Source organism: Molossus molossus, unplaced genomic scaffold (genome assembly GCF_014108415.1).
Source record: "Molossus molossus isolate mMolMol1 unplaced genomic scaffold, mMolMol1.p scaffold_m16_p_10, whole genome shotgun sequence".
Classification (NCBI taxonomy): domain Eukaryota; kingdom Metazoa; phylum Chordata; class Mammalia; order Chiroptera; family Molossidae; genus Molossus; species Molossus molossus.
In genome coordinates, this window is record NW_023425345.1 from 105,612,734 (window position 1) to 105,627,658 (window position 14,925).

At 44.8% G+C, this 14,925-nt stretch overlaps 1 protein-coding gene across 1 annotated transcript in view; it reads right to left on the minus strand.

The window, feature by feature from the left end:
- Positions 1-9,459: 9,459 nt before the first annotated feature.
- Positions 9,460-14,925, minus strand: part of ADA2 (adenosine deaminase 2) — a 46,825-nt gene continuing 41,359 nt past the window's right edge. Inside the window, exons 8-11 of the mRNA XM_036252254.1 lie at positions 13,918-14,026; positions 10,713-10,870; positions 9,910-10,112; positions 9,460-9,669 (exon numbers count right to left, since the gene is read on the minus strand). Of these exons, the coding sequence (XP_036108147.1) occupies positions 9,570-9,669; positions 9,910-10,112; positions 10,713-10,870; positions 13,918-14,026 (570 nt within the window). The 3' untranslated portion in view covers positions 9,460-9,569. The remainder of the gene's footprint in view (positions 9,670-9,909; positions 10,113-10,712; positions 10,871-13,917; positions 14,027-14,925) is intronic.

Below are 14,925 nucleotides of genomic sequence, written 5' to 3' on the forward strand. Positions count from 1 at the left end.
AAAGGCCATGGGTTTCCCTTCTTCCTTCCAAATCTTCCCCTCTTTTGTTCCCTTCCCTTTTCTTGATTGCTTCTCTTCCTTTGAGGCGTGTGGCACCAGTGGGACCAGGTGGCAGAGGGAGGTCAAAGATGGACCACAACCAAGGGGAATCGGCAAATGTGAAGATGCACGAAGGGGAGTGGGGGCAGGTCTCTCACTGCTGGGGACAGAGTGGCCGAATGGGGGGGATGGAGGCTAGAGTGAACTGTGTAGTACTGAATGCAATTGGGGGTATGGGAACAGAATACATTAAATATATACATAGATAAATTCGGAAATAGATAATAATGTATATATAAATATATATTTGTATTTTAATATATAAATTATATGTATATGTATATACATATAAAAATATGTTGGTGTGTGTCTATACACATAAACCAGTAGTAAAGGGCTTATCTAATACTCAAATCAAGGCTTCTAAATGTTATTTTGTACTAAAGGGTGTTGCCAGCCCCCCACCGCACCGGTTCCAGTACCACTTTAACTGCAACCTCATGAGAGACCCCCAACCACACTGCTCAGTGGAGCCCTTCCCAAATCCCTGACCCACAGAAACTGTGAGAGATAGTACCTTTTGCTTATTGTTTTAAGCCACTAAGCTTCAGGATAATTTGTTACACAGCAATAGATAACTGGGACAGCAACCGTTACAGGAATTGTAGGTAGGCCCCAATGGCTGCAAAAACAAATGGGCAGAGATTTGGTGAGGAACAAATGTTTACATAGAATTAAAGTATTTCCCCACTAGATATTTATTAATCACAAAGGGGAAATCATCACAGTGGCAAACCCTGGCAGACATCCCCTAGCAAAGTGACAAACATGGTCAGGATGGGACACATGGACGTCAGGTGCTGTGCTGCTGAATGCTTGGCAGCCGGCTGGCCGGGAGGGTGCTGACCGGTACCATTTGTTGATTTTTGTTGCGTGAAAACTCCCACAACGACGGATTTCAGAGCACCACTGGTTTAAGAACAGGCTGCTGCTTGCCGGCCAGCCCACCTCCAGCCCTGAGGACAGCGTCGCTCCGAGCATCCCTCTCAGGGACGCATAGCTGGAACCCCTTCACACAGAAGCATTAACAAAACCTGAAATGAAGGGTACTCTACAAAATCACTGGCCTATACTCTTCAAAAATGTCAGTGCCACAAAAGATAAGGAAAGACTGAGGAATTGTTCCAGGCTGACAGAGACAACATGTGATCCTGGATTAGGTTCTGGACATGAAAAATGCCAGGGCCAGATGGCGATATCTTATCCAGTGTTAATTTCCTGACTTGGAAGGTTGTGCTCTGGTTATGTAGGAGACTGACAGTATCTTTAGGCAATGTATACTGGAGTGTTTAGGAACACTAGGGCATAATGTCTGCATCTTAAGTCTCATTGGTTAAAAAAATAGGATATATAGATATAGACATTGAGAAATAGACATATAAATATAAAAAGAGAGAGAGGATGATATAGCATACGTAAAATGTTAACAATTAGGGAAACTGGACAAAGAGTTCTTTGTACTATTGGAACGTCTCTGAAAGTTCACATTACTTCAAGAAAATAAGATAAATGGCCCGTGGTTTTCCCTGAGGTTGGATCCCAGCTTCTGACGGGCTGGCAACAGCATCGCTCAGCCTGGATGTGCAGAAGGCCCGCCGCTCCGCCAGAGCTGCGCAGACGGAAGCAAACGCTCCAGGACCCACCGGGGGCACCCGCCGTGTATGCCTTTTGGAGAAACGTGTGTGTTCACTGAATTTTTGTAAACAAACTTGTGTTATACTTGGGGCTTGCCCTGTATTTAAGGACACCTGCAGCAAAGCCTCCTCTTAACAAAACGATTTTTTGTCATTTTAATTCATGCACTCTATATTTATCTATTCATTTATCTCTGAAACTGAGAGTAAATCCTTTTTCTTTCTTTGTCAGATGAATTGTCTGGGCTGAAAAAACCTAAAGACTAGGGACACCAAGACTCCCTGATGTGTCAGGTTATTGTACAGCAGCGATTCCCCACAATCCGGCCCATGAGGGATGCCCCGGCTGGGCTCCTCCCCCAAAGGCCTACAGGAAGTGAGTGGAATCAGCTTTGTCTGCCCTACCCCGGCAGAAACACTGCTAGGTCCGAAGGACTAAGACTGTTTCCCAGATCTCCCTAACTCAGGCTCTGGTTCTGCTGCTGTTCCTATTTTTCCACGAAGACCCAGCCTATCGAACCAGGCATGAAGGCAAAACTACCTGGTTTATTTTGCCAAGTTTGAGATTACACTGAGTCTAAGCCAAAGCTCTTACACTCCTGGGAGACCCCTGTAGCTATGGCAACTTTCTGCAGAAGCCCACTCTGCCAAGTTCTATTTTCACTATTTATTCAATGACACTCAGCTGAATAAAAGCAAAATAAATACCCCTAGCTGGTTTGGCTCAGCAGTTAGAGTGGACTGAAGGGTCCTGGGTTCGATTTCAGTTAAGGGCACATACCTGAGTTGCAGTTTTGATCTCCGGCCCTGGTCAAGGTCTTGTGGGAGGCAACCAATCGATGTATGTCTCTCACATCAATGTTTCTTTCTCTCTCCCTTCCATTCTCTAAAAATCAATGGAAAACTTCTGGTCAAGATGCTGTGTAGGTAATTGTGGTACTCGCCCCCTCCCACAACTACATCAAAATGACAACTAAACCACCATCGTTCAAAACCACCTGAAATTGAGCTGAATGGAAGTCCTACAACTATGAAATTAAAGAAGAAGCCACATCGAGACTGGTAGTAGGGGCGGAGGTGAGGACGAGCGGGTCCCACACCCATGTGTGGAGGATAAAATTAGGAAGGATACCTCAGCTGTGAAGGTCCTCCCTGAAGAGCCCCATACCTCCGGCTAAGTGGCCCCAGGCCTGGCACTAGAAGCAGCCAGACTTGGTTCGTAGTTTGGCTTTGCCTGGGCACCTCCAAGCCCAGCACAAGCAGCAGCCATCTGCAGATCACTCCGTAGCTTATGCCTGGTGGCCCCGGATAGGACACAGGCAGGGGCTGACCCTGCCCCAGAGCCAGCACACCCAGTGGACAGCTTCAGACCACACTGAAGCACCACCACCCAACCACCTCCACAAGTGACACACTCAAGGAATAGACTCAGTGGGTACCAGAGCCCTGCTGAAGTAAGTCTGGCTTCGTATGGTGGGCCCTGCACAGCTGATCCTCCAGGGTAGTCAGAGGCCAGTGGTCAGTGGGCACAACCAGTCCTTGCAGCTGATCAGCCTGAGTAAATCCCTCCCATTGACGTGCCAACAGCAATCAAGACTCAGTTACAACAGAAGGGTGTACAGTCCACATGAGGGTTAAACCTTGAGGGCCCAGCTGGGGTGATCAGGGAGACTGTGCCACTGGATCCTACAGGACATTTACTATAATAGGCCACCATATGAAACCTAAGAGACATAGTTACTCTACCTAATACATAGAAACAAACACAGGGAGGCAGCCAAAATGAGCATTCAGTCCATTTACATTTAAGGTGATTATTGATATGTACTCATTTATTGCCATTTTTGTTTAGTTTGGTTATATTTTTCTTCCTATTTCTTCTACTAATTACAGCAGTCCTTCTAGCATATCTTGCAATGCTGGTTTGGTGCTAATGTATTCCCTTAGCCTTTTTATCTGGAAAGCTCTTTATTTGATCTTCTATTTTGAAAGATAGCCTTGCTGGAAAGAGTAGTCTTGGATTCAGATCCTTGTTTTTCATGACCTTGATTACCTCATGCCATTCCCTTCTGGCCTGTAGTGTTTCTTGTGAGAAGTCAGCTGAGAACCTTATGGGGTCTCCTTTGTAGGTAACTTATTGCTTATCTCTTGCTGCTTTTAGGATGTCTCTTTGTCTTTAATTTTTGGCAGTTTGATTACTATGTGTCTTGGTGTGCGCCTGTTTGAGTTCTTCTTACTTGGGACTCTCTGTGCTTCTTGAACTTGAATGCCTTCTTCCTTCACCAAATTAGGGAAGTTTTCTGTCACTATTTCTTCAAATATATTCTCTAACCCTTGCTCATTTTCTTCTTCAGGGACTCCTGTGATGCGAATATTATTATGTTTCCAGTTGTCCCACAGTTCTCTTAAGCTGTTTTCCTATTTTTTAATTGTTTTTTCCTTTTGGTTTTCTGATTGGTTATTTTTTCTACTCTGTCTTCTAATTCACTGATCCGGTCCTCAGCTTCCTCTACTCTGCTGTTTAGACCTTCCAATGTGTTCTTTATTTCTGCTATGTCATTCTTGATTTCTTCTTGGTGGTTTTTAATTTCCAATTGGTTGATTTTCAACATTTCTATGTCTTTACTCATGGTGTTGATATCCTTACTCATGCTGTTGAGCTTCCTCAAGATCATGGCTCCGAATTCTAGCTCTGTTAACTTGCTTAACTGCTCCACATTTATCTCATCTTCAGTAGAGGTCTCTTGTTCTTTCATTTGGCTTTTGTTTCTGTGTTTCACCATTTTGGCTATCATAGTGGGCTTTGGAGCCTGCCAAATTTTTCCTGTGGGTGTTGGTGTTCTTCTGTTTGTGTCTCCCTCTCCTGGGTTTGAATGAGCGAGGGAGGACCCACGTTAAACACCACTGTCAAGTCTTACTTTCCTGGTCAAGTCTTACTTTCCATATCCCAGGAATGGTTCAGTTATCCTCTAGCTTTTTGCCTGAAGGCTATTAGTCACTGTTACTTGAAGAGCCTTGGGTTCTCAGTTGAATGAAAAACTCCCTTAGGTGTTCAGCGTAACCAAAATGAGGAGAGAAAGAAATGTCCCAAATGAAAGAAGAGAACAAAACTCCAGGAAAAGAACTAAATGAAATGGAGATAAGCAGCCTAACAGATGCAGAGTTCAAAATACTGTTTATAAGGATGCTCAAGGAATTTAGTGAGGGCCTCAAGAGCATAAAGAAGGACCAGTCAGCCCTGGCTGGTTTTGCTCAGTGGTTAGAGCATTGGCCTGCGGTCCAGCGAGACCTGGGTTTGGTTCTCACTAAGGGCACGTACCTCGGTTGCAGTTTGTCCCTGGCCCTGGTTGGGTCGTGTGGGTGGCAACCACTCGATGTGTCCCTTTCACATCGATGTTTCTTTCTCTCTCTCTCCCTCCCCACTCCATCTGAACAAAATATGGAAAAATGTCCTCGGGTGAGGATAAAAAAAAAGAAAAGTACCAGTCAGAAATGAAAGAGGCACTAACTGAAATAAAGAATAATTTACAGGGAATCAATAATAGAGTAAGTAAAGCCAAGGAGCAAACAATCAATTTGAAATATAAGGAAGCAAAAAATACCCAATCAGAACAGCAAAAAGAAAAAAGAATACAAAAAAATGAGGATAGTGTAAAGAGCCTCTGAGACAACTTCAAGTGTACCACCAACATTTGCATCATGGGGGTGCCAGAAGGAGAAGAGAGGGAGCAAGAAATTGAAAACCTATTTGGCAAAATCATGACAGAAAACTTCCCTAACTCGGTGAAGGAAACAGACATACAAGTCCAGGAAGCACAGAGAGTTCTAAGGAAGAAGAACCCAAAGAGGCCCACACCAAGACACATCATCATCAAAATACAAACGGTTGCCCTGGCTGGGTTTGCTCAGTGGTTAGAGCATTGTCCTGTGGACCAGGGAGTCCCAGGTTTGATTCCGGCTAAGGGCATGTACCTCAGTTGCAGTTTGTCCTCGGTCCTGGTTGGGTTTGTGCAGATGGCAACCAATCAATGTTTCTCTCTCTCTCCCTCCCACTCCGAAGATAAATTTAAAAATATCCTCAGGTGAGAATTAAAAAAAAACAACAACAAATTGTTAAAGACAAAGAGAGAATCTTAAAAGCAGCAAGAAAAAAGCAGTTTATTACCTACAATGGAGTTCCTATAAGACTGTCAGTTGATTTCTCAAAAGAAACTTTACAGGCTAGAAGGGAATGGCAAGAAATAATCAAAGTGATGAAAAGCAAAGACCTACAACCAAGATTACTCTATTCTACAAAGCTATCATTTAGAATCGATAGACATTTAAAGACCTTCCCAGACAAGAAAAAGCTAAAGGAGTTCATCACCACCAAACCAGTATTATATGAAATGTTGAAGGACCTTCTTGAAGAAAAAGATAAAAATATGAACAATAAAATGGCAATAAATATATATCAATCAACAATTGAATCTACAAACAAAATGAATAAGCAGAACAGAAACAGACTCACAGATACAGAGAACTTTATGTCGGTTGCCAGATGGGAGGGGTGTTGGCAGAATGGGGGGAAAAGGGGAAAAGATTAAGAAGTACAAATTGGTTGTTAGACTGATGAGCCTCAAAGGGAAGGGGTGAGGGGGGAAGGAAAGAGATAAACCAAGGAACTTATATGCATATATACATAACCAATAGATACAGAAGATAGTATGGGGAAGGTAGGAGGGTGGCGGTAGCAGGGAGGAGAGGATAAAGGGGGAACATCTGTAATACATTCAACAACAAAAATAAGTTTAAAAATAAATAGCCCATGTCGGTTTCTTTCAGTGGTTAGAGTATTGTCCTGCAGACCAAAGAGTCATGAGTTCTATTCCAGTCAAGGGCATGTACCTTGGTTGTGGTTTGGTCCCCTGCCCTGGTCAGGTCATGCAGGAGGCAACCACTCAGTGTGTCTCTCTCACATTGATTTTACTTTCCCTCTCTCTTTCTCTTTCTTCCCTCCTCCCTCCCCCCTCCCTCCCACTCTATCTGAAGATAAATTGAAAAGTGTCCTCGGGTGAGGACTAAATAATAATAATAGCCCTGGCCGGTTTGGCTCAGCGGTCAGAGCGTCAGCCTGTGGTTCCCGCTAAGGGCACGTACCTCGGTTGTAGTTTGTACCTGACCCTGGTTGGTCATGTGGGTGGCAGCCACTCGATGTGTCTCTTTCATGTCAATGTTTCTCTCTCTCTCTCTTTCCTTTCCACTCTAGCTGAACAAAAAATGGAAAAATGTCCTTGGGTGAGGATATAAATAAATAAATAAATAAATAAATAAATAAATGTGAGTAACATGAGAATGCTTGATGGAAAGTAAACCATATATAACAACAAAAACAACAAAACATAAAATAAAGATAAGAAAACCCCAAATGTCTCAACAGATCCTCCTGTTTAATCTGGATCCCAGATTAAAAACAACAAAAACATAAAATAAAGAAAAGAAAACCCCAAATGTCTCAACAGATCCTCCTGTTTAATCTGGATCCCTTCCAGCACCAGTCCACCCTGGTCACCTCTACTGCACCAGACTCTGCCCACACTGGTCCTTTGTTCCTGAAATATCCCAATCTCTATCCTGTGTCAGGGTCTTTTCTCACTCTCCCTGCCTAGAATGTTCTTTTTTTCCACTTTTGCCTAACTCCTGTTCACTCTTCAGGTTTCAGGTTTTATGTCACTATCTCAGAAAGATTACACACACACACACACACACACACACTCACACACACACACTCACACACACACACACTCACACACACACTCACACACACACACACACACACACACACACACACACACCCCACATTCCCTAATCTGTTTTTTCTCTCTCATGGCACCTTGTTTGTTTTCTTTGTGACTCTTACAGTTTGTAACTTTATATTTATTTTTGTGTTCGCCAGACTGTATGTGCCATGGGGGCAGGCACCAATTATTGTTTCATGTATACTGTAACCCAGAGCCCAGCTCCATGCCCCAAATCTAGTCAGTACTCGGTAAAGGACATATTGAATAAATGGACATAGCCTGTGTGTATTGAGCTGGTTACTGAGACAAGAGCTGAGTCTCCCCAAATAGAAGAGCTCACGTGATCAAATTCTGGCTCCTAGTTGGTCTTTGTGGAAGGCCATCCCTGTCCTCACTTGACTAAAGATGTGACAGAGAATCAAAGAATTCCTTAAGAGTTCAAAGTGAAGGTCTTCTCATCCATCATCCATCACCTGGGTCTGAGCACTCAGGCAGCAGCCAAACCTCTCTCCATTTGTAGTTTGTCACTGTTTTTGGTTCATGACACTAGAGAAAGCATTGCTGACTAGGGGTCCTCAATCACTTGGCGTCCAGATGGAACAAGATGACTTTTAAGATCCTAATTCTGAGGGTCTCTGATTCATTGCCTTCACCATTCCTAGTGGATGATGCATCATAGGTTTCAACTCAGCTGACTTACATTTATTTATTTATATTTTTATTCATTATTATTATTATTATTATTATCCTCACCTGAGGACATTTTTCCATTTTTTGTTCAGATAGAGTGGGAGGGAGAGAGAGGCAGAGAGAGAGAGAGAGAGAGAGAGAGAGAGAGAGAGAGAAACATCGACGTGAAGGGACACATCGAGTGGCTTCCACCCGCACAACCAACCAGGGCTGGAGACAAACTGCAACCAAGGTACGTGCCCTTAGCGGGAACCAAACCCGGGTCTCTCTGGACTACAGGCCGACGCTCTAACTGCTGAGCCAAACCGGCCGGGGCTCACATTTATTTTTTAATTGACTTTTAGAGAGAGAGGAAAGGAGAGGGAGAGAGAGAGAGAAACATTGACATGAGGGAGAAACGTTGATCAGTTGCCTCCAGTAATCAAACCCTCTACCCTTCGGTGTAAGGATAATGAATGCTCCAACCAACTGAGCCACCCAGCCAGGGCCAAAACATTTGGAGTTTTCTAAGTGGACTGAGTTATAAGCAATAGAGCGACCTGAATTAATTTAATTTTTTAAAAGTCAGTGTCCTGTGAAAACTGAATTGGAAAAAGCGAAGAGAAGAAAGGGGAGCTCAATCAGAAAGCTTGTTGTCAGTGTTCAGCAGGAGGTGGCAAAGGCTTGAACTCAGCAAACACAGTAGAGCTGGAGATGCACAGACGGGTCAGATACCTTTCACGTAGAGAGCAGGGGAGCAGTTTCAAGGGTTCCACTGAAAATTTCTGCTTGAGCTACTGGGTGGAATGATGGAGATGCCATTTACCAAGATGGGAAAACCAGAAGGTGGGAAGGGGAGAGGCTGAGAGTTCAGAATTGCATGTAGTAGGTTTCTGAGATCCTTGTGAACCATCTCAGTGAATAAATAAATTTGGGAAGCATCAGCAAATTAATTGTACTTAAAAGCAAAAGAATGAATGAGACTGCCCAGTAAAAGAGTATTGAGTGAGAAGAGAGGAGAATAGAAGCAAAAAGACAAGAACAGAAGAGAGGAGAGTAAGTCCTGAGAAAATCCAGCACAGAGATCAGACAGAGTAGGGACCTCTGGAAAGGGGACCCTGGCGCAATGGCCAGAGAAGGAGAAAACCCAGAGATTTGATGTCCCTGAGGTTGAGAGAGAAAAATATTTCAAAAAACATGAGTTCAGTCAATTGATCAAATGTTTCTGAGACATTAAGCACTATGGAGGCCATTGATGAACTTCACAAGGTCTTTTTAATGAGGAAATGGAGGTGGAGACTACGGTGGAGTGGACTCCTGAATGATTGAGGGAAAGTGGAGACAACCTGGGGAGGAAAGCAGAAGAGGGTCAAACATGGCTCTCTTCTCAGCTTGGCCTCCTGGCCAGATCAGCTACAAAGTCATTCCATTTCTCCTCCCAGATTTTCATGGCAGCCTTTTTCTCAATATCCAACAGGACACTATACCTGCAGGAGAAGAGACACCCAGGTCAGACCCAGGGAAGGGGTTGGGAAGCAGGACAGGAAGAATGAGGGATTCTCAGAGGCTAGCAGAACACATTTCTCCCCAATCCAAGAGCAATAATGAAACAGAGACTATGTGGAGAAAACTCACAGAAAACTTCTGCCCCAAACCTCTAAGGGAGATAAACACAGTTGTGGGATGGAAGAGGGAGGGGGAATCTAAGAGGTGCTCAGGTCACTCACTTGATGGAGTTCATAGCCAGCTGCTTGAGTGCCCTCAGATCGGCCGCCATCCCACCGATGCCCATGAAGGCCTCATAGAAATCATAGGACAAGCCTTTGGCACCAAAGACAGCTGGGTCGTCAGAGCTGATCACCATGGGGTACCCAGTAGCCATCAGAACAGCCGCGGGGTGGTCTCTCAAGTCAGACACCAGTTTCAGAACCTGCCCACAGGAGGTGAGGGGGAAAGACAAAGTCTGATCCATGACGAGTCACGACAAGGAAGGGAAGACCGTGAAGCCTAATCAGCTTCTTCCTTTCTGTCCTAACCCCATCCCTATTCTAAACATTGGGATGACCTCTGGGCAAAGCTCTACTGCAAGGAACAGAGCCAGTCCCCACGTGCTTCCAAATTTTCTTCAAGTTTTATTCCCACCACAAGCATTTGGCCTCTCTTGGTTCTGCTCAGAGCAGCGTTCCTGAACAAAGCGGCAGCAGACTCACAAAGAACCAAGTAACTGAAAGCAGCAGCACCTGTGGCTCTAGCCACTTCGATGGCCTCCCCCAGTGTCTCTTAGCTTTGTTCTCAGCTTTGCCCAGCATTCTACCCCACTGGGGACCCTCACTGCTGCCTCGTAATTATGAATGGTTTAGGCAAAGGCCATTTCTAAATAACTTGACTAAATGGGAGTGAAAAGGAGAAGAGGAATATAGAAAACAAGTGAGTTAAGGAGAGAGAAATACAGGAATAAGTTTTGGAAGCAGAGCAGAGATTGAGGCTGGGGGAGAGATCATGTGGGATAGGGGCCATGTATCATGCATACCTGGTTGGAGATGGGACAGACTTCTATAGGGATGTCCTTCTTCCATGAGTCAATCCAGACTGCTGGGTGTTTTGTCAAAGCAAATCCATGGCCAACCCTGGTAGAGTTCAGTATTAGGGCATCCAGAAGGTTTCTGTCTATGGAAGTACCCTGCCAGTCTGGGGATAAAGAGGTAATCTTCAACAGGATGGACTTGACCTAAAGATCATCCTCAACAACTTAAAACGTGCCAACAGATAGGGGTTCCAGGAGAAGAAGAGAGAGAACAAGAAATTGAAAACCTGTTTGAAACAATAATGACAGAAAACTTTCTTAATTTGGTGAAGGAAACAGACATACAAGTCCAGGAAGCACAGAGAGTCTCAAACAAGATGAACCCCAAGAGGCCCACACCAAGACACATCATCATCAAAATGCAAAAGTTAAAGACAAAGAGGGAATCTTAAAAGCAGCAAACGAAAAGCAGTTAGTTACCTACAAGGGAGTTCCCATAAGACTGTCAGCTGATTTCTCAAAAAAAAACTTTGCAGGCCAGAAAGGAGTGGCAAGAGATATTCAAGGTGATGAAAAGTAGTGACCTACAACCAAGATTACTCTATCCTGCAAAACTATCATTTAGAATCAATGGACATATCAAGACTTTCCCAGATAAGAAAAAGCTAATGGAGCTCATCACCACCAAACCAGTATTATATGAAATGTTGAAGGGTCTTCTTGAAGGAGAAGAACAAAAATATGAATAAAATGGCAACAAATACATATCTATCAACAATTGAATCTACAAACAAAATGAACAAGCAGAACAGAAACAGACTCATAGAAACAGAGAACTTTTTGTTGCTTGCCAGATGGGTGGAGGGTGGGGGAATGGGTGGAAAAACTGAAGGAATTAAGAAGTACAAATTGGTTGTTAGACTGATGAACCTCAAAGGGAAGGGGGAAGGGAGCGCGGGATGAGATAAACCAAAGGACTTGTATGCATATGTGCATAACCAATGGACACTGACAATAGTGTGGGGAAGGCAGGAGCAGGGCGGGACTGGGGAGGAGGGGGTCAATGGGGAAATAAAAGGGGGGACATCTGTAATGCATTCAACAATAAAGATGAGTTTTTTAAAAAAGGCTCCAGACCTGCCCCCCAAAAGAAGAAAAGGAAGATAAATGAACATTCAAACAAATGCACACACATTTTATTTATAACAATGTTCAAGAGAGTTATGGCAAGCCTTTGGTGTGTGTGTGTGTGTGTGTGTGTGTGTACATGTGTATGTATGAATGAATGTATATAATAGATGAGGCAATTGAAACTTACATGGGCTTTATAAACTGAGCAAGGATACTCAGCTCGTACGTATCAGAACCGGTTTTCAAACTCTGGTCGATCTGACCCCACAGTCCATATTCTTTCTTTCCATTTTTTGTTTGTTTCCAGAGCTATTTTCTGGGAATTTTATGTTTATAATCTTTACAACAGTGTGTTGCAGACTGTATCAATATAATTATTTGTATATACTTACTTCGATTGATCTTTTAACAGTACTCGTGGGACAGTGTCAATGGCAGGACTGCAGTGACCAGCGCCAGTGGCAGAGGCCACTGGCTGCCGTCCCCCGGCCCCTTCCCGGGGCAGGCCCCCTGCAGAGGCTGACAGGTAGGCCCCGCCTCTCCCCTTCTCTTGCCGCCAGTAGTCCTGACCCCGGCCTGACAGGCAGAGGCCTCCTCCCTAATAAAGGGAAAGGAGGCCCTGACAGAAAGGGCTCACTTTTGTTTCACTCAGCCCTGCGTTGACTTCAGGACCCTGTACCTAAGCAAGGTGGGATTCCGGACTCAGAACACAGAGGTTGCCTGTTCTGTGAGACAACAGAGGACCCACCACAAACCCTGCGGCTGTGTGTTCCATTGCTGGCGGCCAAAAGCATCCTAGCTGGTCCACACAGAAAACAGGAAAAGTGCACTTTGCTGTTAGGAATAAAAAGAAAATCCCATTGCTGATTAGGCCATGTGTTTTTAGATAGATAGCTAGATAGTACTGGTTTCCTATCTGGTAATTTCTTTTCAAATAGTTCTTTAAAAAAAAAAAGACATTACTTTTGGATATTGAATATCCAAATCCTGGCAAAATCTTCTAGGACCATGAATTTAGAATTGGGTTGGCTCCTGAGTTATAGTGTTTCATTCTATTGAATGACTTCACACAGGTATGAGCTTCCCAACTAGACCACAAACTCTTCAAGGTTAACAACCCCTGCACACTTACCCACAAACAATTCTTTAATCTCTTAGGATAGCTTTTATCTAAATTGACTTGAAATGTCAAGAAAAAGGATACAAATGCATCAGAGCCTTCCTCTGAGAGTTGCTATGATAAATGAAGACATGAGCTTGGTTGTGAAATTTAAGTTCCCCATTACTCTCTCCTCATCCCTTTGGTCCTCTGAGGGCGGCAGGTGCCTAAGGTACTCAAGAAAGTCAGGGGAGGGTGGCCAGCAGCAATCTTTTCCGGGTCTAAGTCCGAAAAATCTTCATTTTGATCTGAAATTGCAGCTGTGATCTGGAACTCCTTTTGGTTAGCATTTATACATTTTAAGAATTGGAATGTGGCAGGGCTGAGAGATGGCCACGCTCTGGAACGCAGCTCTAGGGAGAAAGGACATGCTGAGCTGATGGTATTTCAGACGCAATAGCAGAGACCACGCACAGTGCGGCATCGCCTCTTCAGCACTGGTGAGTGTGGACAGAGCCTCCTAGATGCCAGGGCAGGCCTGGTTCTAATCCCTTTCTGTCACACAGTGTGTAGATTTGGAAAGGTGAGTTCACCTCTCAGGCACGATCCACACACTATCAAATGGAAATCATCATGAAGGGCTCAAATTCACACTCCACTACTTACCATTGGACCAGTTATACTATGTTTGGAGCCTGGAGCTCTTTTATCTATAAAGTAAGGACACACCTCCTAGCAGGACTGTGGTGAGAATCTGAAATAATATATGTAAAGTGCCTGATACTGTTATTAGCTCTGTTATCCCTTCTCCGGGGATTTAATCCTGCTGTCAGGATGAAATGAGATGATGCACGTAAAATGGACAGGCGCCAGAAAACAACCATCGACTCTAACATCCCGCCCCAGTATCCCGTCAGTACTCGAGCGACAAGGAGCCCTCCCACGCATCCACTCCTCTGTGCCCGACCTGCCGCGGCTCACCTGTCTCTCCGGCGTGGAAGAAGTAAGGCAGTTTAAAGCCTTGCAAGGCTGGAATCATCAAGGCCTCCTTGTAGTAGTACAAGCAATGGCCAGTGTCCTCACGCCCCACCTGCAGGACAGAGCAGAGGGACATGGAGCTGCCTGCTCGGTCCACGCCTCACTATGCTGACGGAGCCCCACAGCTGTGAGCACCCTTCCTTGTACTCTGCCACTGCTGCTTGAGGCTTCAGCCACCAAGCCTTTTAAGAATGACCAGTAGCCCTGGCCGGTTTGGCTCAGCGGTTAGAGCGTCGGCCTGCGGTCCTGAGAGACCCGGGTTCAGTTCCCGCTAAGGGCATGTACCTCGGTTGCAGTTTGTCCCCGGCCCTGGTCGGTCGTGCGGGTGGCAGCCACTCGATGTGTTCCTTTCGCATCGATGTTTCTCTCTCTCCTTCTGTTCCTCTCTCTCCCTCCGACCCTACCTGAACAAAAAATGGAAAAATGTCCTCTGGTGAGGATTAAAAAAAAAAAAAAAAGAATGACCAGTATGCCCAGCCAGTGTGGCTCAGCGGTTAGAGCGTCGGCCTGCGGTCCAGAAAGACCTGGGTTCGGTTCCCGCTAAGGGCGTGTACCACGGTTGCAGTTTGTCCCTGCCCCAAGTTGGGGTTGTGCAGGAGGCAGCCACTCGATGTGTCCCTTTCACATTGATGTTTCTCTCTCTCTCTCCCTCCCACTCTACCTGAACAAAAAATGGAAAAATGTCGTCGGGTGAGGATAAAAAAAAAAAAAGAATGACCAGTAGCCCAGCCAGTGTGGCTCAGTGGTTGAGCGTCGACCCATGCACCAAGAGGTCATTAGTTCGATTCCTGGTCAGGGCACATTCCCAGGTTGTGGGCCCAATTCCCAACGTGGGGCATGCAGGAGGTGGCTAATCAATGTTCTCTCGCATCAATATTTCTATCTCTCTCTTCCTCTTTTTCTAAAACCAATAAAGAAAAAAGGAGAAAAATTTAAAAAATATATATGTAT